The sequence below is a fragment of the Schistocerca cancellata genome, chromosome 1 (genome assembly GCF_023864275.1).
Source record: "Schistocerca cancellata isolate TAMUIC-IGC-003103 chromosome 1, iqSchCanc2.1, whole genome shotgun sequence".
NCBI lineage: Eukaryota > Metazoa > Arthropoda > Insecta > Orthoptera > Acrididae > Schistocerca > Schistocerca cancellata.
In genome coordinates, this window is record NC_064626.1 from 724388696 (window position 1) to 724410541 (window position 21846).

The following is a 21846-nucleotide window of genomic DNA, read 5'->3' on the forward strand; positions in this document are numbered from 1 at the left end:
TCCGACTGGCAAGACTGGGATGTTTTTCAATATGGCCAACTGTACGTTCTGAATTTTTTCCTAACTGTGAGAAGAAATGGTTGCTATTAATAACCTGATGAAATGTGAATCACACGCAGTATTCTCTTCGCCATTCACCATAAGAATAATACGAATATAAACATTTTGCCATGTATTCTTCCGTGTTTGTTGCTATCTCATTTAAATCCTGTCTGCCTAATAAACTACAAAACTAGAGTGAGACAACAGCAAACGCGGAAGAATATATTTATCGTGTCATGTTGATATTCGTATTATTCTTATGAAATGAAGCACGGCAACTGACTAGATTTTTAAATCTAAGATGACTCTAATTTCTGTGCAGAATTTGATGTACTAAAGAAGCGGCCGCAAAGATTTTCAAACGGAGAAAAATTTTCGCCTAACTCTCGTTCAGAACGTGTTCTATCATACGCAGCCTATTATTTGGTTCTTGTTGATCATTTTCAAAGAAAGCAGCAGTGTAAGTAACAACTTGACATTGCTTCGCTAATGAGACGATTCGCCTCTTTTTAATTGTAAGCGGCGCTAGCGCGCACAAAAGCAAGCCATGCCGCGAGCGGCGACAGGCCGTAAACACGCACTATCAGAATGCGACAAACAATGCATGACACAGTACAGTGATGCATTTTCAACTTAGAGTGACATAAACACCTATAACAGAGAAAATGGCACTTATCAGATCAAAGCAAAATAAGCAATCGATTCAAACCAGACGAAGCACGTGAAAAAGGAAGGGTACCCGTATAAATACGGACGGAGCGCCTGACGCATAGCAATGGCTACCTGGTAAAGCTTAACTGCTAAGCTTACGACTCGAACCAAACTACTGTAGCTGTATCGTCATTCATTCGACCTAAATTGTGTCTCATATTACAATGGACCAACTTTGTTTCGATTTGGAGGTGCAGTTTAAAACTTTTCTCTCCCATTGAATTTCGAGTCTCAAATTTCAGGTGCGGCTTAGATTCGGGAAAATTTTTTTTCTTGATTTCGAGTCTCATTTTTCAGGTGCGGCTTAGATTCGAGTGCGGCTTAGATTCGAGTAAATACGGTACTGAGAGCTCAGATGGAAAACCAGTTCTTAGCAAAGAAGGGAAGACAGAAAGGTGGGAGGAGTATCTGGAGAGTCTATGCAAGGGTGATGTACTTGAGGGCAATATTATGTAGATGGAAGAGGATGTAGATGAAGATGAAATGGGTGATATGATACTGCATGAAGAGCTTGACAGAGCACTGAAAGACCTAAGTTGAAACAAGGCCCTGGGAGTAGACAACATTCCATTAGAACTACTGATGGCCTTGGGAGAGCCAGCCCTGACAAAACACTATCATCTGGGAGCAAGATGTATGAGACAGGTGAAATACCCTCAGACTTCAAGAAGAATATAATAATTCCAATCCCAAAGAAAGCAGGTGTTGACAGGTGTGAAAATTACAGAACTATCAGTTTAATAAGCTATGGCTGAAAATACTAATATGAAATCTTTACAGACGAATGGAAAAACTGGTAATAGCTGACCTCGGGGAAGATCAGTTTGATTCTTTGGAAATGTTGGAACACATGAGGCAATGCTGACCCTATGACTTATCTTAGAAGATGAGTTAAGGAAAGGCAAACCTATGTTCCTAGCATTTATAGACTTAGAAAAAGCTTTTGACAATGTTGACTGGAATACTCTCTTTCAAATTCTGATGGTGACAGGGCTAAAATACAGGGATCAAAAGTCTATTTACAGTTTGTACAGAAACCAGATGGCAGTTATAGGAATTGAGGGGCATGAAAGGGAAGCAGTGGTTGGGAAGGGAGTGAGACAGGGTTGTAGCCTCTCCCCGATGTTATTCAATCTATATATTGAGCAAACAGTGAAGGAAACAAAAGAAAAATTTTGAGTAGGAATTAAAATCCATGGAGAAGAAATAAAAACTTTGAGGTTTGCCGATGACATTGTAATTCTGTCAGATACAGCAAAGGATCTGGAAGACCAGTTGAATGGAATGGGCAGTGTCTTGAAACTAGGATATAAGATGAACATCAACAAAAGCAAAATGAGGATAATGGAATGTAGTCAAATTAAATCAGGTGATGCTGAGGGAATGAGATTAGGAAATGAGTCACTTAAAGAAGTAGATGAGTTTCGCTATTTGGGGATCAAAGTAACTGATGATGGTCGAAGTGCAGATGATGTAAAAATGTAGACTGGCAATGGCAAGGAAAGTGATTTCTGAAGAAGAGAAGCTTCTTAACATCAAGTATAGATTTAAGTGTCAGGAAGTCTTTTCTGAAAGCATTTGTATGGAGTGCAGCCATGTATGGAAGTGAAATATGGGCAATAAATAGTTTAGACGAGAAGAGAATTGAAGCTTTCGAAATGTGGTTTTACAGAAGAATGCTGAAGATTAGATGGGTAGATCATGTAACTAGTGAGGGGGTACTGAATAGAATTGGGGAGAAGAGGAATTTGTGGCACAACTTGACTACAAGAAGGGATTGGTTGGTAGTACATGTTCTGAGGCATCAAGGGATCACCAATTTAGTATTGGAGGGCAGCGTGGAGGGTAAAAATTATAGAGAGAGACCAAGAGATGAATACACAAGCAGATTCAGAAGGATGTAGGTTGCAGTAGGTACTTGGAGATGAAAAAGCTTGTACAGGATAGAGTAGCATGGAGAGCTGCAAGAAACCTGTCTCTGGATTAAAGACAACAACAACCCTTTGTGGGGTGGAACCAAGGTTACTTGCCCTGGTAAAGGTTTCAAGAATATACTGACTCCACTTGACCTTTGCCTCCTAAATTCAGGTGCCTCCACTCATTGCAGTGTGGCACATGGAACATACTCAGCCATTGATCTCTCATTTCTTCCTGTCCCTCCCCTGGCATCACTCAGCTGGATGCTTGCCTTGATGGGCTCTTACCAAGGCTGACTGGAACACTTTCACCTTAGCTATCACAGTTGGATCTCCATTGCACAACAACATTGATGAGGTGATCCAGTACATCATGACTATCATTGTTTCTGCAACTGAATCAGCAGTGCCCTGTTCCTCAGGTTGTCCCCGGCAGAAGCTGGTGCCTTGGTGGTCGCCAGAAATTGCAGCAGCCATTAGAGACCGAAGGCAGGCTCTCCAAAGTCATAAGTGCCACCCGTCCCTGAAGCAGCTCTTTGCCTTCAAATGGCTCCATGCCTGGTCCCGTCAACTCATCAAACAACAGAAACAATAGTGTTGGGAATGATACATCTCCACCATTGGAACACAAACCTCTCCTTCACAGGTCTGGACAAAGCTCAGACACATTTACGGATATCAGACCCCTGCAGTATACTTGGGATTTCCACACATGGAGCTGTATATAGTGACCCAGATGCAATTGCAGAGTAACTTGCCAGGCATTATGGTTGAACCTCTGCATCTGAGAACTACCACCCCACCTTTTGTATTCTAAAACCGGGTGAAATGACAAAACTTTTCTTTTCCTACACAAAACCCTGAGCCGTTTAATGCTCCATCCAATGAGTGGGAATTTGTCAGTGCCCTTGCAGATTGTCCTGACACATCCCCCTGGCCAGATCACATCCGTCACCAAATGATTAAACGTCTGTCAGCAGATTACCAATGCCACTCCTTGCCATCTTCAACTGCATTTGGAGTGATGGAGAATTCCTGTCACAAAGGCATGAAAGATAATCGTTCCAGTGCTCAAACCCATTAAGAACATGCTAGATATGGATAGCTATCACCGTATTAGCCTCACCAATGTTCTGTGAAAGCTTCTTGAACACATGGGGAGCCAGTTGTTCGGCTCCTTGAGTCTTGGGACCTTCTGGCTCTGTCCCAGGGGAGTTTTTGCTAATGTTGCTCCATTACTGATAACTTGGTATACCTGGAGTTTGCTGTCTGAACAGCCATTTCCCAGTATCATCACCTTATTACTGTCTTTTTTGACTTGACAAAAGCCTATAATACCACTCGGCGACACCACATCCTCACTACTCTGTGTGAGTGGGGTCCTTGGGACTCACTCCTGATTTTTATACAGAACTTTTTGTTGTTCCACACATTCAGAGTTCGAGTCGGTGCTTCACATTGTTTCTCCCATATCCAAGGGAATGGGCTCCTGCAGGGCTTTGTACTGACCTTCCCACCCTCTTTAATTGCCATTAGTGATCTCACAGGAGCAGTGGTGTCCTCAGTATCACCCTTCTTATATGTTGACGACTTCTGTGTTTCCTATTGCTCATGTACAGTTGTTGTGGCTGAATGTCGACTGCAGGGAGCCATACAAAAGTGCAGTAATGGGCCCTCACCCATGACTTTCTGTTTTCAGCCACCAAGACTTGTGTCATGCACTTCTGTCATCATCGTACTGTCCACTCACTTTCAGAACTTTACCTAAATGACCAGCTACTTAACGCAGTGAGACTTATTGCTTTTTAGGACTGGTTTTCGATACCCACTTAACTTGACTACCCCATCGTTTTAAGCTTATGCTAAAGTGCTGGTGTAATATCAACATTTTTTGTTGGCTGAGTCACACCAACTGGGGTGCAGACTGCCCTACACTGTTGTAGCTGTACAGAGCCCTGTACTGGACCATCTTGACTATGAAAGCTTGGTGTATGGTTCAGCATCACCCTCAGAATTGCGGATGCTGGACCCTATACACCGAGTTCGACTTGCAACAGAAAGTTTCTGAATGAGCATGGTGAGCAGCCTACTCGTGGAAGCTGGGGTTCCCCCATTGTGGATCAGACACTGACAACTGCTTGCAAATTATGTCACACGCATTCACAGAAGCCTCAACATCCAAATTACCATCTCCTTTTCACTAACATGATGGCTCATTACCTGTAAAGGCGACCCTGACTGGTGATTACGATTGCCATCTGTGTCCGGTCCCTTCTCACTGAACTCGAGTCTTTCCCTGTATCATCTTTCCTGTGGGTCCACTCACGTACACCTCCATGGTCCATGCCTTGGCCACAGCTTTGTCTGGACCTAATGCAAGGCCCAAAAGAGTCAGTTCCTCCCGAGACCAAATTTTTGCTTTTGGCAAGTTCCAGGGCTCAGAAATATTCTACACCAATGGCTCGATGGTCTATGGTCACTTTGGCTTCTCTTATGCTCATGCTGGACATACTGAAGAGCACCTCTTGTCGGATGGCTGCAGTGTTTTCACTGCAGAGTTGATAGCCATCTCTCATCTCTCGAGCATATCAGCTCCTGCACAGGTCAGTCCTTTGTCATCTGTAGTGACTCCTTAAGCAGCCTACAAGCTATTGACCAGTGCTTCCCTCACCATCCTTTGGTAATGGCTATCCAGGAGTTTGTTTATGCCCTCATAAACCGTGGGTGTTTAGTGGCCTTCATTTGAACCCCAGGATATATCAGAATCCCCGGAAATGAACTTGCTGACAGGCTTGCCAAACAGGCTACTGATAAACTGACTCTAAAGATTGGCAAACCAGAACCTGATCTCAAAGTTTTTGGGATACCGAATGGCACACTGTAAGTGTGCCAAATAAATTACATTCAATAAGGGAGACAATGAATGTGTGGAGGTGGAGGTCATCCATGCAAACCACTCGCAGGGACTCTGCTCTCCTTTGTCAGCTCCGCATTGGCCATACTTGGCTGATTCACAGTCACCTACTCCATGACGAGGACCCACCCCAGTGTTGATGTGGTTCTCGGTTGACAGTAGCCCACATCATTTTGGACTGTCCCAATCTAGCTGCTTTAAGGTGGTCTTTTACACTTCCTGACTCATTCCCTATGGTGTTAGGTGACAACGCCTCAATGGCTGATCTATTTTTACATTTTACTCAAGAGAGGGTTTTTTATCACTCAATCTAAGGGTGAGCGTGTGACCTTCTCTCCCAGGCCTTCACTCTCCCTCCATTTTAACTCTTCCCCGCTCTGTCTTTGCTGTTCGTTTGCCTTGATGTTCGTTTTTCCTTATCTGTGTTTCTCTAGCCTTGTGTTTTTAGCTGGAGATTTTAGTGTGTCGCAGAGTGGCTGGCTCACCCTTTTTTATTATTGTGATCAGCTAGCCCAGGCCATCTGCTGTATCATTGTAATACCTTCTACCACTTTTTTTCCTTTTGTACCTGTTTTCCCATTTTGGCTTGTTTCTTTTGTTTACTCTTTCAGTGTGGCTCCCAGTTATTTTTATGCCTTTTTTACTTTGTAGACTCTTTTGGAGAATGTTTTTAATCCAAGACCTGTTTGAATGAGGAAAAAGGAACTGGTGACCCTCTAGTTTAGTCCCTTTACTCCCAAAACCAGCCAACCAACCATTCAACCACTCACCATGATTTTGTTCACTGCCAGGTCTCAATAGATTTTCTACCATCATGTATGAATATCTGTGATGCTGTGGTTTTCTGCCAAAAGAAACTCAATGACAGGTTTCTAATTGTGTCATATCCATGTTACAGATGCCATTTAGAAGGTGATGTATTGCACTGCCACCTATCACAACTTCATGAAATTATAAAGGCTATAGTGGGAATATTCCATGACATCCCACAACAAATTCTATATTTTTTCAACTGAAACTGGCTGAGAAAAAAATGTGTTGATTTGCTTATTGAATACCCCTCATATTTTGGAACTTTGAATGCTAATGGGCATAGAGTCATAGCAGTACTATCGGTGATTGAAATTTTCTGTCGAAGTGAATTTCTTACTGTATAAAGACTTGTCTGCCTTTGGTGAAATTTAGGATTCTGATGCAGTTTAAGTGACTTGGTGCTACCTGTGAACAAATTGCTTGCTCTGTAAAGTTAATCATTTTAATTTCTTATGTGTATATTGTGTTCAGTGACAACTTGTATGAGGCCACCATCAAAATAAATTTGTGTCTGATTTGAATAAATTAACAATGAAAATTAATCTTTTGGCTCTATCCCACATTATTATTTTACCAGTAATTTATTAATTTATTGGTTTAATCTACTGATTTTTTGACACTATATTGTAGTGCCTCATGATAGTTCCATGTTTGTGCAAGTGGTTAAAGCAACAATGCATGCCCAAATTCCTCATGTGTAGATGATACATATGCACATTTCAGGTCATGTACTTGCCTTGTGGTGGTTAGGTAGCAAGTAATTGATCCCAATTGGTGATTAATTTCTCATCGTTTACTTGTTACTAGTATCCAGGGACAGTTCATACCTGTATATCTGATGCATTTGCATGTTCAACCTTCTAAGTGAACTTAATCATCAGCGAGAACAAAACTGATTAAATTGAGGGAAAAAAATTATAATCATTCATGTTCTTGACTCTTTTCATTGACATGCAGTTCATAACCTTCCGACTACCCATGTGCAGAGCTTGTCTGTGCACACATCTACCACTGTCTCTCCATAGACTATCATTGGTATGAGCTATGTCATTAGACAGCCACCTAAGAAACAACCTGCATCTCATACAAACTGAAATGCAATGCTTTTTTCAACATTTTGTACCACCATGACAGTTAAATCAAACTATGGAAAATCCAGGATGGATTGTAAACATTGTATGAGAAGGACAGTTGCTACTCACCATACAGTGGAGGTGCTACTGTCACAGATAGGCACAACAAAAAGACTCTCACAATTAAAGCTTTCAGCCATTAAGGCATTCGTCAACAATAGACACACACACACACACACACACACACACACACACAGCTGCAGTCTCAGGCAACTGAAACCACATTGCAAGCAGCAGCACCAGGGCGTGATGGGAGTGGTGACTGGGTGGGAATAAGGAGGAAGTGCTGTAGGTTGGACATTGGGCTGGGGAGGGGGGAAGTAGCGGAAAAGGAAAGAAATAAAAAGACTGGGTGTGGTGGTGGAATGGCAGCTGTGTAGTGCTGGAATGGGAACAGAGAAGGGGCTGGATGGGTGAGGACAGTGACTAACTTCTTTCTCCCCTTTTCCACTATTTCCCCCCTCCCCCTCCTCACCTCTCCCCTGCGCTCTGTCTAACCTGCAGCGCTTCACTGTCCATAACCCCCACCATACTATCCCTCCCCCTCCCCACCCCAGCTACCTCCTTACCCCACTCACTCGCCACTCCCATCATGTACTGCTGCTGCTGCTCACAGTGTAGTTTCAGTTGCCTGGGACCGCAGTCATGTGTGTGTGTGTGTGTGTGTGTGTGTGTGTGTGTGTGTGTGTGTGTGTATTGTTAACAAAGGCCTTAATGGCATAAAGATTTAATTGTGAGAGTCTTTTTGTTGTGCCTATCTGCGACTCAGCATCTCCGCCATGACAGTTACTAAGAACGAGCAAATATAGGCAGCGTGTCTCTATTGGTAACACATAAAATCTTGTTACCAGACATCTTCCACAACACAGCATGCCTTCTGTGTGCTATTAGATTTCTTTCCAATGCTAGTAATCTCAAAGCATTGATGAGTACTTATTCTACTGAATGTGTTTCTTTCCCACTTCGCATCACTCTTCTCACTTATTCACATCTTCCCTTTTACTCTTACTGTTTCTCATTTATTTACTTTTCTTCCTCCACATGCCTCTCTCCATGCAGCAAATGAAGCAGGTGAAAGGGACTACAAATGTCTAAAAAATGAGATTGATAGGAAGTGCAAAATGGCTAGGCAGGAATGACTAGAGACAAATGTAAGGACATAGAAGTATGTACCACAAGGAGAAAGATAGATATTGCCTGCAAGAAAATTAAAGAGGCCATTGGAGAAAAGAGAAGTGTTGTGACTCACCGATCATTCAAAGTGCCGCCGCGCAATTACGCGCGTCGTGTACATGCGGTGCTGTCTGCCAGCCATGCAGCAGCCGCGCCACCTAAGCGGCCAGCCAGCCAGCAGCCGCTACACTTGGACTCAGTGCTCATTGGAATGTTACAGTGTTCACATGTCTTGCTTTGTCAACTTGCTCAGTGACTTAAATGTGTGGTGTCGTTTTGAAATATATGTGTTCAACTTGACGTTATAACAATTGGCGATGAGGTAGTGGATTTTTCCTTTTCATCGTTGACCCACAGGTTTCCATGGCTACTGTCGAGCAACTATCACAAGGTCTCATTGAACAGCAAACGCTTCTAACATTGGCATTCGCGATTTCGTCGCGGCGTCAAATGTGGGGTGTTTCTTGTCGTTGTCTATACCTCCTTTTCCTCCTTACGATGAGACGGTGGAAGACTGGTCTGATTATGAAAAAGGTCTTCGACAGCACTTCTTGGCGTTTCATGTCACAGACAAACAAACATGTAAGTCTCTGTTCCTTTCCTAGATTTCACCTCAAATGTATCGGTTGTTGTCGCAATTGGCTCCTTTGAAAGATCCTGCGTCTTTGTCCTTTGCTGAAATGTGCTCACGTCTGTCTATTTTCAAAAGCAAACGCATGTGGTAGCCTCTCGTGTTGCCTTTTATCATTGTCAAAAACAACCGCATCAATCCTATCGCGCTTGGGATGCTGAAATTCACGGCCTCAGTCGAACGTGTCAGTTTGTTACTGAAGTTCACAAAGAATCATATGCCGATTCCATGGTACGGGATGCTATTATCTGGTCGGCGCCCGACAAAGAAGTTCAGCAACGTGCCCTTCAGTTGGCAAATCCGACTCTAGATGAAGTCCTATCTATCGCGCAGTCTTTTTAAATTTCTCGTGCCACTGGGGCGCAAATAGAGGTGTGGGGTGACGTCAGAGAAATACAACCTCTGTGCGCTGTTGATGACGCGTGCAGTGCATCCCCGCCGGCCGACATGGCCGCAGTACGCTACCACATGCAGCCTCAGCCTAACCGTAAACAACCCTCTAAGAAACTACAGCAAAACCCCCTGCAACTTCCTTCATGTCCGAGGTATTTTACGAAACATTCATGCGAGGATTATCCCCAACGTTGGGCTGTGTGTCACAATTGCAAAAAGAAGGGACACGTGTCTTCCGTTTGCAAATCCGACCACATACATGATGTTCATGAACATGATGCTGATTCTGATTCTGTGTTGTCTGTCAATTGTACTTCTTCCCTTTCAGGGAAGTTATTCCTCACTGTGCAAATACTTGGTCAAGATGTTCGCAAGCAGGTGGATACTGGTTCTGCTGCCACTATCATTAATTCTCAGACGTATCTTCAGTTGGGTTCGCCACTCCTATCACCTGTCACTCGGCAATTACGAACATACAATAAACAGAAGATTTCTCTCTTGGGACAATTTAATGCTGAGGTATCTTAACAAATCCATCGTTCACACTGTTCCCATATTTGTGGTCGATCAGAGTAACGCAGAGAATCTGTTTGGTTTTGATGCCTTTCGCGTTTTTGGGTTCTCCATAGATGACTCTGTCAATATCGTCTCTGATCCTATTCCTTATGCTCAATTGGATTCCTTGTCGACGACATTTTCGTCCCTTTTTTCTCCTGGGTTAGGCCATGCAAACGACTTTGAAGCTCATATCACGCTCAAACCCACTGCTCGGCCCAAGTTTTTTTGGGCTCGGCCCATTCCTGTGGCCCTTCATGATCGGGTACAACGGGAGCTGGATTGTCTCACTGCTTCAGGGGTCTTGCTTCCTGTCACTTCCAGTGATTGGTCCTCTCCTGTCATTGTCGTTGCTAAGCCCAATGGTGATATTTGTCTCTGTGGCGATTTTAAAGCCACTGTAAATGCGCTTCTCCAGTTTCTGGCTTCTTACCGTTTCACCCCCATGGGCGACCACAGCCCGGTTGACCTCTTACATGGCCGACAGCCCCACACGCTACTTCATCTTCTGCGGCCTTCCACCTCACAGCCGCGGGTGCCTTCGCTTGGCCGGTTCACCGCCGACGACCTTGTCTGGGTACAGGGATATGGCAGGCAGCCAAAATGGAGTCTTGGCCACATCTTACGGCATTATGGCCAACACATGTATGAAATCTAGATGGACACGGGTGTTGCAGTGCGTCATTCGGACCAGCTTCGGCCTCGTGTGCCGGCAATGCCTGTTCCGAATGCCGCTACACCACCTTCGGCTCTACCTGATGCTCGGGATCTCACAACGCAGCCCTCTCACTGTCATCTTGGTGCCAGTACAAGAACGGACACCACCAGGAGACGTGCCCATGCAGGAACTGGATGACCATCATCTGTAGGAACAAATCTACTCACCTCCTTCTCCTACAGACGCCGACACATCACCCATGTCTCCTGTTATATCAACTGGACTTGCCGCAACGGGCAGATTGGTGCACTGGGCCCCAGCTGATTCTACCCTACGTCTCCTGTCATCTCGACCCGGTATCATCGGAGACACTCCCGTCCGTACAGGAAGCCTCCTTGAGACTTTATGGCCAGTCAAACAACACCTATGGACGTTAGCAATCTACAGGCCACCTCCATCAAGACCAGTGCAAAAATTTCAAAGGGGGGAAAAGTGTTGTGACTCGCCGATCATTCAAAGTGCCACCGTGCAATTACGCACGTCGTCTACATGCGGCGCTGTCTGCCAGCCATGCAGCAGCTGCGCCACCTAAGCGGTCAGCCAGCCAGCAGCCACTAGACTTGGACTCAGTGCTCATTCGAATGTTACAGTGTTCACATGTCTTGCTTTGTCAACTTGCTCAGGGACTTATATGTGTGGTGTCGTTTTGAAATATGTGTGTTCAACTTGACGTTATAACAATAAGCATCTATATGAATATCAAGACCTCAGATGGCAAACCAGTCCTAAGCAAAGGAGGGAAAGCTGACAGGTGGAAGTAGTATATTGTGGGTCTATATTATAGAAATAGAAGAGGATGTAGATGAAGAGGAGATGAGAGACACAATACCGTGAGAAGAATTTAACAGAGCACTGAAAGATCTTAAGTTGAAACAAGGCCCCATCAGACCTGCTGACAGCTTTGGGGGAGCTAGCCATGACAAAACTCTTCCATCTTATGTGTGAGATATATGAGGTAGGTGAAATATCCTCAGACTTCAAGAAGGATGTAGTAATTCCAATTCCAAAGAAAGCAGGTGATGATAGGTGTGAATATTATCAAACTATGAGTTTAATAAGTCATGGATGCAAAATATGAACACAAATTCTTTACACAAGAAGAGAAAAACTGATAGAAGCCGACCTTGGGAAATATCAGTTTGTTATTCCAGAGAAATGTGGGCACACACCTCCCTACAATTTATGTTAGAAGAGAGTTTAAGGAAAGGCAAACTTACGTTTATAGCATTTGTAGACTTAGAGTAAGCTTTTGACAATGTTGACTATAATACTCTATTTGAAATTCTGAAGACAGGAGGGGTAAAATACAGGGAGTGAAAGACTTTTTACAACTTGTACAGAAACCAGATGGCAATTGTAAGAGTCGAGGGGCATGAAAAGGAAGTAGTGGTTGAGTGAGACACAGTTGTAGCTTATCACTGATGTTATTCAGTCTGTACACAGAGCAAGCATTAAGGGGACGTTGTATGCCCTAGGCCGCCAATGTTAAATTATCGAAATTTGTGATCCATTATCTTGGAAACTTTTTAAGACACCAACTTACAATTTTCCCTAATTATTGAATGTACCTTTCTAGATACACTGAACTAGAATTATTACTAAAATTGTATTATGGGGCATGGTTTTTTTTCCCCCAAACACCCAATGTTTTTGACAGAATTTTGTAAATAAATGAACATAAAAACAAAGCAACTCAGGATATTGTAAGTATTCTAGTTCCATATGTGTTGAATTTCACACTTGGCATGCTGTGAAAATTTCATATCTCTACCATCAGCACTTTTTTAGAAAACGGGTCATTTATTACAAAAAACCATAGTTCAGAGACATAGACATTTTTAACTTTTTTGGTTACAAATTCTTATACAGACTTACATTTCTGTGTCTTTTTGCCCTAAAAATGCCTTGGCCCATAGTCTGTGTCTTCTTCAGTGTCACAACAGCCCTGTGCTTGCCTCCTCCTTTTCTTCTTGCTTCTTTTGTCATTTGCTGAACAGCTAATTCTGCTTCACGTACACGAAGCTCATCCAGTTCTCACAGTCCTTTAGCTATGTTCTGTCCAAATTTTACCCCTACTTCTCCAGAATGTTAAGTCTTTCATAGTTCCCACCATTAAAAGTTATTACAGCATCAGACCTTACTAACTTTAGAGTCATATGGCCAACAAATATATTTTTAGGCCCATGGCACCACACAACATTATTCAATGACTCATTCACATTCTGGGTCTTCCCATGTAAACACTTCTTTAGTAGCTCAGGATTTGCCAAATCTCTGTAAAAAGGTTTGATTGCTTCCATTACTGCCAAAGGAAGAGAATGTTTATGTGTAAATTCATGCAGGGTGCCAGAAAATTCAGCTTGCCTATATTTACACCAAGTGTTTGGCGGAGGTGGACACAGAGCCTGACATGGATTTTCATCGGTTGACATTTGATGAACGAAAGTGCTCCACACAGCTCATTTCATCTTCTCTAAATTGTCACAGTTATCTCTAATGGACTATGCTTAGTCATATTATTTACATAAAAAAGCAATAGAAGTTAGTTTACTACAAAAATAGCTGTTAATTACACTACTTCCAACGAAAACTAATATCAGAAACAAAGGACTGATTTGTTGATTCATAATGCCATTTTCTGAGACATAGCAGTAGGCACAAAACAAAGCAATTCACAGCCTTCTAGACTGTGTAGTTCCCAAGATATGACTGCTCAACTGTGGCAGTGTATGCATAGCCACGAAATTTGACAGTCACACTTCAACATTCAAAACAGTATTTGGAGGTCTCACAACTGTCTGATTTTAATGTGTTGTATACCAAAATGTTCAGGAAAGTTCAAAGTAAATTATGGAGTAGAAAACAGAAAAAGTCAAATTACAACAAATTTCACGTACAATGTCCCCTTAAAGGAAACCAAAGAAAAATTTGGAGAAGGAATTAAAGATCAGGAAGAACAAATGAATACTTTGAGGTTTGTTGGTGACATTGTAATTCTGTCAGAGACAGCAAATGACTTGGAAGAGCAGTTGGATGGAACAGACAGTGTTTTGAAAGGTGGGTATAAGATGAACATCAACAAAAGCAAAACAAGGATAATGGAATGCAGTGGAATTAAATCAGGTGATGCTGAGGGAATTAGATTGGGAAGCAAGACCTTAAATTAGTAGAAGAGTTTTGCTATTTGCACAGCAAAAGTAACTGACAGTGCCCTAACTAGAAAGGATCTAAGGTGTAGGCTGGCAATGGCAAGAACAGCATTTCTGAGGAAAAGAAATTTGTCAACCTGGCTAGAAGAAGGGATCGGTTGTTATGACACATTCTGGGACATAAAAGGATCATCAATTTTATATTGGAGGGGTGGCGGGGGGGGGGGGGGGGGGAGGTGAGGAGGGAATAAAAATCATAGAGGGAGTCCAAGAGATGAATACAGTAGGCAGATTTTGAAGGATGTAGGTTGCAGTAGTTATTCAGAGATTAAGAGGCTTGCACAGGATAGAGTGGCATGGAGAGCTGCATCAAATCAGTCTTCAGACTGAAAACCACAACAGCAACAACAATGCCATGCCTCCCACCACATTTTTTTTTCTGTTGTTATCCATTTTTGTCTCATCTGTAATCTTTTGTTCTATACTTCCTTTATCTCTAACTTATGAGCTTTCATATCTGTTTCTTGTAGCAGCTTAGGTTTCAGATTATTTATTGCTAACAAGTGATTGTTTATTGCTAACAAGTGATTGTTTATTTTCTTTCCAGCATGCCCTGATTTGTTTCCTGTGACCCACAGTCCATGACAACCCTCTTAATAAATCCTTGGTCAACCTAATGTACTCCAACCACTTCTTCTCTTTTAACAGAACAAAGGTATTAATTTTGTGACTTCATTTCCATGCCTGCCCTTAGTGTCACTTAGTAAATGGTTTTTTTTTTTTTTGTAATTTTAAGTTACAGTTTCAGTTAAATGATAAGTTTCCTTGTAGATAAAACAAGAAATGTATCATATTAAAAACTGTAACATTTTTTGCAATATATAGTGTAAAATGTAGTGAATTGATTGATTTCTTTACAGCTGCAGCAGGAATGAAAAAAGTTACTTTAGAACTTGGCGGCAAATCACCCCTTATTATATTTAATGATGCAGATGTAGACAATGCAGTAAAAGCAGCCATGGTGGCAAACTTCCTTTCCCAAGGTCAAGTAAGTATGCTCAGATAAACTGAAAGGTATTATAAGTAAATTATGCATCACAATGGCACTGGAATGTAAAATGTACAATAGTAAAACTGGTTTATAGAAACCTTAGTCTCCTGACCTTAGGCCCAACTCACAAAGAAATTGTATGGCATGGACACCTAGCAGTGACAAGTCAGAAATGTGGTGTGGATGGGACATGACTAATTTACACAGAAGTGGCACTGTCAGAGAGACACTGAACGGTTGTGTTACGAGAGGATCAGAATATGTTATCTTCATCAGACAGTACTGATGGACTGGCTTTTTCACAACTCTTGAATGTTGAGTAGTGAAGAAAATATTGCTTATATATGTTATGATTGAAAACAGGGAAGAAATGTGGCACATTCGTCATAGTGAAGAAACTGAACATTTTATCGCAAATATTTCCAGCATTTTTACAACACAAAAGTGTTTCTGTATTGCAAGGCAAAGGACAGAATTCAGAGAAAAGCAACAAAATTAGAATTTCTTGATCGTAATTCCTATTTTTCATGTGGTTTTCACTTTAACATAATCCTAAACATTTCTGCTTGTGTGAGAGATATTCAAAATATTATCCCAGTTTTCCAAAATCTGATCATCCATAAATATTTCACTGCTGTAGACCAGCAATTCCTCTTTAGAGGACATAGTTTCCTACCGTGTGATAGAGATTTTTCCATTGTAGAGAGGAATAAAATACCCTTTCACCCAGAAAACTGGATTCTAGTCATTGCCAATCCCAAGGATTGTGGATTCCTTCTGTGCAAAATGTAACCAGAGAATTTCAGGGATTTTAGCACATTAGACTACAGTTTGCAGAGAGGCGTATTCAAAATAACTGAATATGTCTGGCTACACGTTCCATCTGACAACCTTACTACACTAAGGGGAAGGAAAAGTCATAATTTCCAGCAATTGTTAATTTGTCAAAGCAGTGCAAAGAAGCCAATTGGTACTGGCAAAGAAATTTACTGCAAGATAACATTACAGTTTTCCCTATCTCATGTGTTAAAATTCTGCCAGTAAAAAGTACCACGAAGGAAGCCTTACTTGACATGTGACAACATATACGAGCTGAAAAATGGAATTTCTATGAGCGAGCACCAAGCGAATAGTGTATTTGCACATCTATCATTGACTGATAGCATAAAATGTAATGACAAAAATTTTCTGTCTCTTCTGCTGTTGCTTGTGCAGATTTGTATTGCTGTGAACAAAGTGTGTTTTGACCTGTGTTGTCGTACTCTCTCAGAGTATGATTTCTGTTTCTGCAGTAAGTAACAGAAAAACCAGAGTGTTTCGGCAGCACAACATCGTAACTGCACAGATTTGATGTTGTTTGCCCAGGAAAATAAAGAAGATAGTAATTGTCTGTCTGCCTCCAGTTTTAAAATGAAAATGACTCTTTATGCAGTATTAACTTAAAATGTGATCCTAACTGACTTCATAAACAACATACAAAAGAGAAACACGAACTACAAATCAACATAGAGCACAGCCGTAATGTTGAGTGTTGCGCGTCATAAATTGTCGTGACCAAATGTCAAAATATATCACTTATTTACTCAGGACTGGCAAGAGGTATCACTCTCCTCTCATTTTTAAAAACAATTTCAATATTTTAACTGTATTTCAGGCACAGTTACCTTTTTTCTAAAGTCCACAAAATGCAAACTGGCTAGCAACTACATTCTTCACTGTGAACTGGTGGTTTATTTATTTTGGGAAGTATCACAATAACTATGGCCAATAAAGAAAATAAAACCAGTTCACTATCAAGCTGTTATGTTGGACTATAATATGTCTTTTTTTTCCAAATAGTAGCCTCAAAATTGAATGAGAGAGAATGCATAGCAGAGCCACATGTGAATACCAAAACAATGCTTTTAATTTTGTACATGAAAAATAAAATTTTTACTGAGAAACTATCTATAGAGATGGATGTAGCTTTGCTTCATCTATATAAAACAATTTTTTGAGAGACATTGGATGACTTCAAATTAATGAAAACAGCAGTGTACCAATTGAGCATCTCCATCATGCATCCCTTTGGTCTGTCACTCATGCCAACAAACAGATGTGGCGTGTACCACAAAGTGATATGTCCCTGCCATGCCATCTTTGTGTGAACTGCTTCATTATTAACATGGAATTGGTGTGAAACAATGCCACATCCCCACTAAATGTCCGTGCCACACCATTCTTTTGTGAATTGGGCCTTATGTGGATTCCTTATGTTCATACCTTCAGTGTGAAACCCCTATAATAATAAAAACTTCTTTCTATCTGCTAAGTTTCTTGCTCTGTATGATGTATAAAAAGGCATGTATTCAGATCCACTAGTATATTTATGGTACATTCACCCTCCTCACTTACGGGCAGACACAGCAGACTAGAAGACCTGTAGCATTTTATTTTATTTTATTTTTCAGGTATTGAGAAATTTTTTTGTGTTCTTTTCTGGAGCTGTAGAATATTTTCTATGATACTTCCAAGTTGTTGCAGATTTATAGGGAGGGAAAGAATAGTATTGAATTGAGGATAAATTAAAGATAGCAAATAAAATAGTGAGAATAAGAAAGTGAACGGTGAGAGGGGTTAAAACTATTGACTGGGCAGAGATAAGGAAAGGCTGTAAGACAGACAGAAAACAGCAAGGAAACTCAAAAGAAAGATAGCAGTATTAAAATGATAGGTGTAGAATTAATATAGAACAGATTTTGGTAGAAGGTACACAAAGAATAGAGGATAGTAGGCTAAGATTAAGTTGATCTGTGCTTGTTGACAACAAACATCATGTCTGTGACTTCATCAAGACTTAGGGAAAGGAAACAAGTTGAAAAATATGGTAAAACACAAAAATCACTGAAAATTCTATATCAAGAAACAAAACCAAGAATATAAGGTTACAATAATCACCATTTGGAATGAGTCTTCCTCAAAGTTCTTAAGTCTAAGCCAAGTTTTATGCTGCAGTATAGTTATAGCCTGCAATATATTTTTATGCAGTAATAAAATACACTGTTCAGCAAAACTTAAAGACAAGCTAGTAAATTATTATGACATATTAACTAGTTGGTGGAAATGAATGAAAGTGTGGGAGCATGTTGCCAGAGGTCTCCCAGTCATGCACAGAAAGCTGGACATCACTTGGTTTGGAGTGTAATTATAGCATCAAGTGGGGCTCACCCTGCAACTCAAGGTAGTTGAATGGTTGGGAAGAGACAGTGTGTATCAATCTGCGAACAGTTATGATGCAATGTGGTGGTGTTCTTCATTACAACATGGCCCGAGACAACATTTGGATGAATTCACACGGGGAAGAATCATTGGGAAACTGGAAGAAGATCAAAGTGTGACAAGCATAGCCTAGGAGTTTGGTATTGCTTGCAGCTTCGTTTCACATGCATAGAGAGCATTCTGAATCATGAGCACTGCTGCCTAAACGTGAGGTGTAGGTCGACTATAGTCAACTACAGCAGTAGATGACTGCTACACATTGTGAGGATTGGAATGCCCTACCCCAAGCACTCCATACCAACCTTAGGGCCAGCATGGAGCACATTGTAGGGCATGCATTGCTGTCTATGGTGATCATACTTTCTATTGGGAACCATCTCCTGTTGTTTGTAATGTGCAGGGAACAATCATAAATTCTAGTGATGTCAGTGTAATTATTGTGTTTGGATATAAGCATCATTTCTGTTCATCTCATTGTTTATTTACTTTAGTTACCTTCAGTACTACACAGTGTGCCCCAGTTCCATTAGGACTGTAAGTATTAAAATTAAAAGACATGAGTTATGTTCACAAAATTAGTGTCAAAATAGTCTCCCCCTGATTCAATACATGGGTGAAATCATTTTGAAAGTGTTTTGAAACAGTGACTGTAGTCCTTTTTTGGAACCAGTACAATTTTCTTGAATGTTCTTAGTTGCTTCACAATGGTGTCCTTTCAAGGCAGACTTCAATTTGGGGAAACCCAGAAGTTGGCTGTGACCTAATCCGACAAATATAGCAGGTGATCCAGGACTGTGACCCACTTTCTGGCCAAAAACTTATGCATGATCTTCACTTTGTGGACTGGGGTGGTGTTGTGGAGGAGCACAAGGAACCTACCTCTTAGTATTTGGGTACAACTCTCACCCACAAACATGAAGCTTAATGAAAACTTGACGTTGCCCCGCTTCTGCCCCACCATTTTCTGACAAGTGTCAGACATATTATACTGTTACATTCATGGTGTTTTATGCAGTGATGCTAGTGCTTTGACCATATACACATCTGTTGTTGAAATTTCAATGATTTTAACACCAAAAATTGCCATGAGATAGCATAGCAGCTTGGAATTTCACATAAGCAGTCCTGATGGAACTGTGTCATGCTTGTATATTGTGTGGTTCAAGTTTCATTGAGCTGTGTTACTTGGCAGTCACAAATGTTGAGAAAGTATTTTTCACCCATAAGTTTTTCACACCATTGTATTAGTTGATTTCAAATAACTAAGAAGTCAGAGAGGGGGGGGGGGGGGGGGAAGGGGGCACAGAAATAGAGAAAATAAGCAGGCACAAGCACATATAAGAAGATTATAAGGGAGTGAATTGGAAGATAGATAGAAGTTGAATGAGAGAATATAAGATAGATGACAAAAGTGAGAACATTTAATCGAGTGGAAATATAAATTCACAAGAGAGAAACATCAACTTTTCATGGTAGAATAACTTGAAAGGTACGTGTAACTATTAAAATAGGTGCAGTGAACAAAATATGTGTTTTAACATGACTTAAACATCAAAGAAGACAACAACACTAGAAACCATGACTAGCTATATAAAATATGTGTGTGTTATGTTCACATCATTTAGAGTTACTCGTAGCAAATGATAACTAGAAACTATTTTATGTACAACAGAAAACAAATAAGACTAATACATACTGATTATTTATCCAGCAATAAGTTTCATTTCATAAATTGTTCCCTGATGTAGAACTACTTTGATGACTCACCAAACATTTCCAAACAAAATAATTTGACATATTTTCACAAAATTCCCTTTCCTTTGTTTTTTCCAATGAAATTAAAGCTCTCAGTTTACCTTTACCATTTACCATTTGATAGTGTTTGCTTCTGTCATCGGTAATAAGGGAGGTTTAGTTTGCTGGATCTTCCCTGTTGGATATTGCAACAGTTCATATCACTTTCCTGCAAAGACCTCATCATCATCATTATTGTGATCTTCATTGTCACTATTGTTTTTGTGTTGGTGACAGGGGGGAGGGGGGGGGGGGGGGAGTAACACAGTGTAGTGAGATGTACAGTTAGCAGAGCAACTGCTGTAGGTTTTTCAACACTAATGAACTGAAATTAATAACACAGGTGCAGTCTGATGAGGCTGTGGTCAGCTGAGAGTATTATGATGCTCAAGGATGAATAGCAGACAGAGTCCAGCAAGGCTGTAACCCTTGATGACTGGAGGTGCATCCAGTGATGTGATGGCCCTGGATGGTTGGAGATTGTGTCCACTGATTCTTTAGTGCTGGACAGTTGGAGTTAATATCCAGCAGGGCAGAAACCCCAGACTGTTGGAAATAATGTCCAGCAAGGCGAGGGCCCTGCACGCTTGGAGGTGACATGTGGCAAGATGAGAATACTGGGTGATCAGCAGTGAGCTGGAGGATGGGCAGGAGTAGTCCAGCATGCTGGTGCAGAGGAGGCAGTTAATGATGGCCTAATAACTCGACACGGGTGTCCTTAATCCTGACCAGTTCAGTGATGTACATGGTGAATGTACACTGGCTATGCTACCAGGGAGCAGCTAGGTAGTGCCCTAAACATCTGCCTGATGGAAGAATAAAGGTGCACACACAGCAGGCACCTGATCCTGCTGAAGGAGAGAGGCACCCTCTATCGCAGTGGTGCGTGCTGCGACATGCAGGCTGCCAGCAGTGAGCATGGTGCACCCAGTGGCATGGCCACAGCTGGAAGATCGTTAGATTCAGCCAACACTGTTTATGTTATTGTCAGGCTGTTTGAATGCGATCTCTGATGTATTGCCTGTAGATTGTAGCTGCAGCAACCATGGTCCATGAGTGTATGGTTGGTTGTACATAAGCACATGTAGACACAGTATCCCTTCCGCCTTCCCCCCCCCCCCCTCCCCCCCTTCCCTCTTAAGAAGAGATGGCATAGCCTGCACTGAGGCAATGTCACATCCAAAGGAAGCAGGCTCAATGCAGTGGACCTTGATGGCAAGATATCAGTGGCCGACAAGAGATGGCTTGACCTTCGATGGCTGCCAGATACATGATTGGACCAACATGTTGTCTGTGGTCAATGGGAGACTGAGCAAGTCATTGGTGGCGGCCAGAGATGTGATGGCACAAACGGTGCATCCCAAGCCAACTGGAGATGAGCTATACCAATGATAACCACTGAAAACACAAAGTTACTGGCGTGGCTGCCAGGAGAGGTGACTGGGCTGGCAGCAAAGAAGGCAGTGCCAGCATTGGAGGGAACCAAGCCAGTAGTGAAGGAAGCCATGCAGGCAGCATAGGCAGCTCAGCTGGTGACAAAGGAGGCCATGCCAGTGGTACAGGGGCCATGTTGGTGTCAAAGGAAGCTGTGGTGG

The 21846-nt window shown here is 41.7% G+C and overlaps 1 protein-coding gene across 2 annotated transcripts in view; it reads left to right on the forward strand.

Moving 5' to 3' along the window:
• The window catches only part of LOC126185144 (4-trimethylaminobutyraldehyde dehydrogenase A-like), a 178598-nt gene that overhangs the window by 114606 nt on the left and 42146 nt on the right, over window positions 1-21846 (forward strand). For both annotated transcript variants that reach the window (XM_049927990.1, XM_049927996.1), the window contains exon 6: window positions 15069-15196. In XM_049927990.1, coding sequence (XP_049783947.1) covers window positions 15069-15196 — 128 coding nt within the window. The remainder of the gene's footprint in view (window positions 1-15068; window positions 15197-21846) is intronic.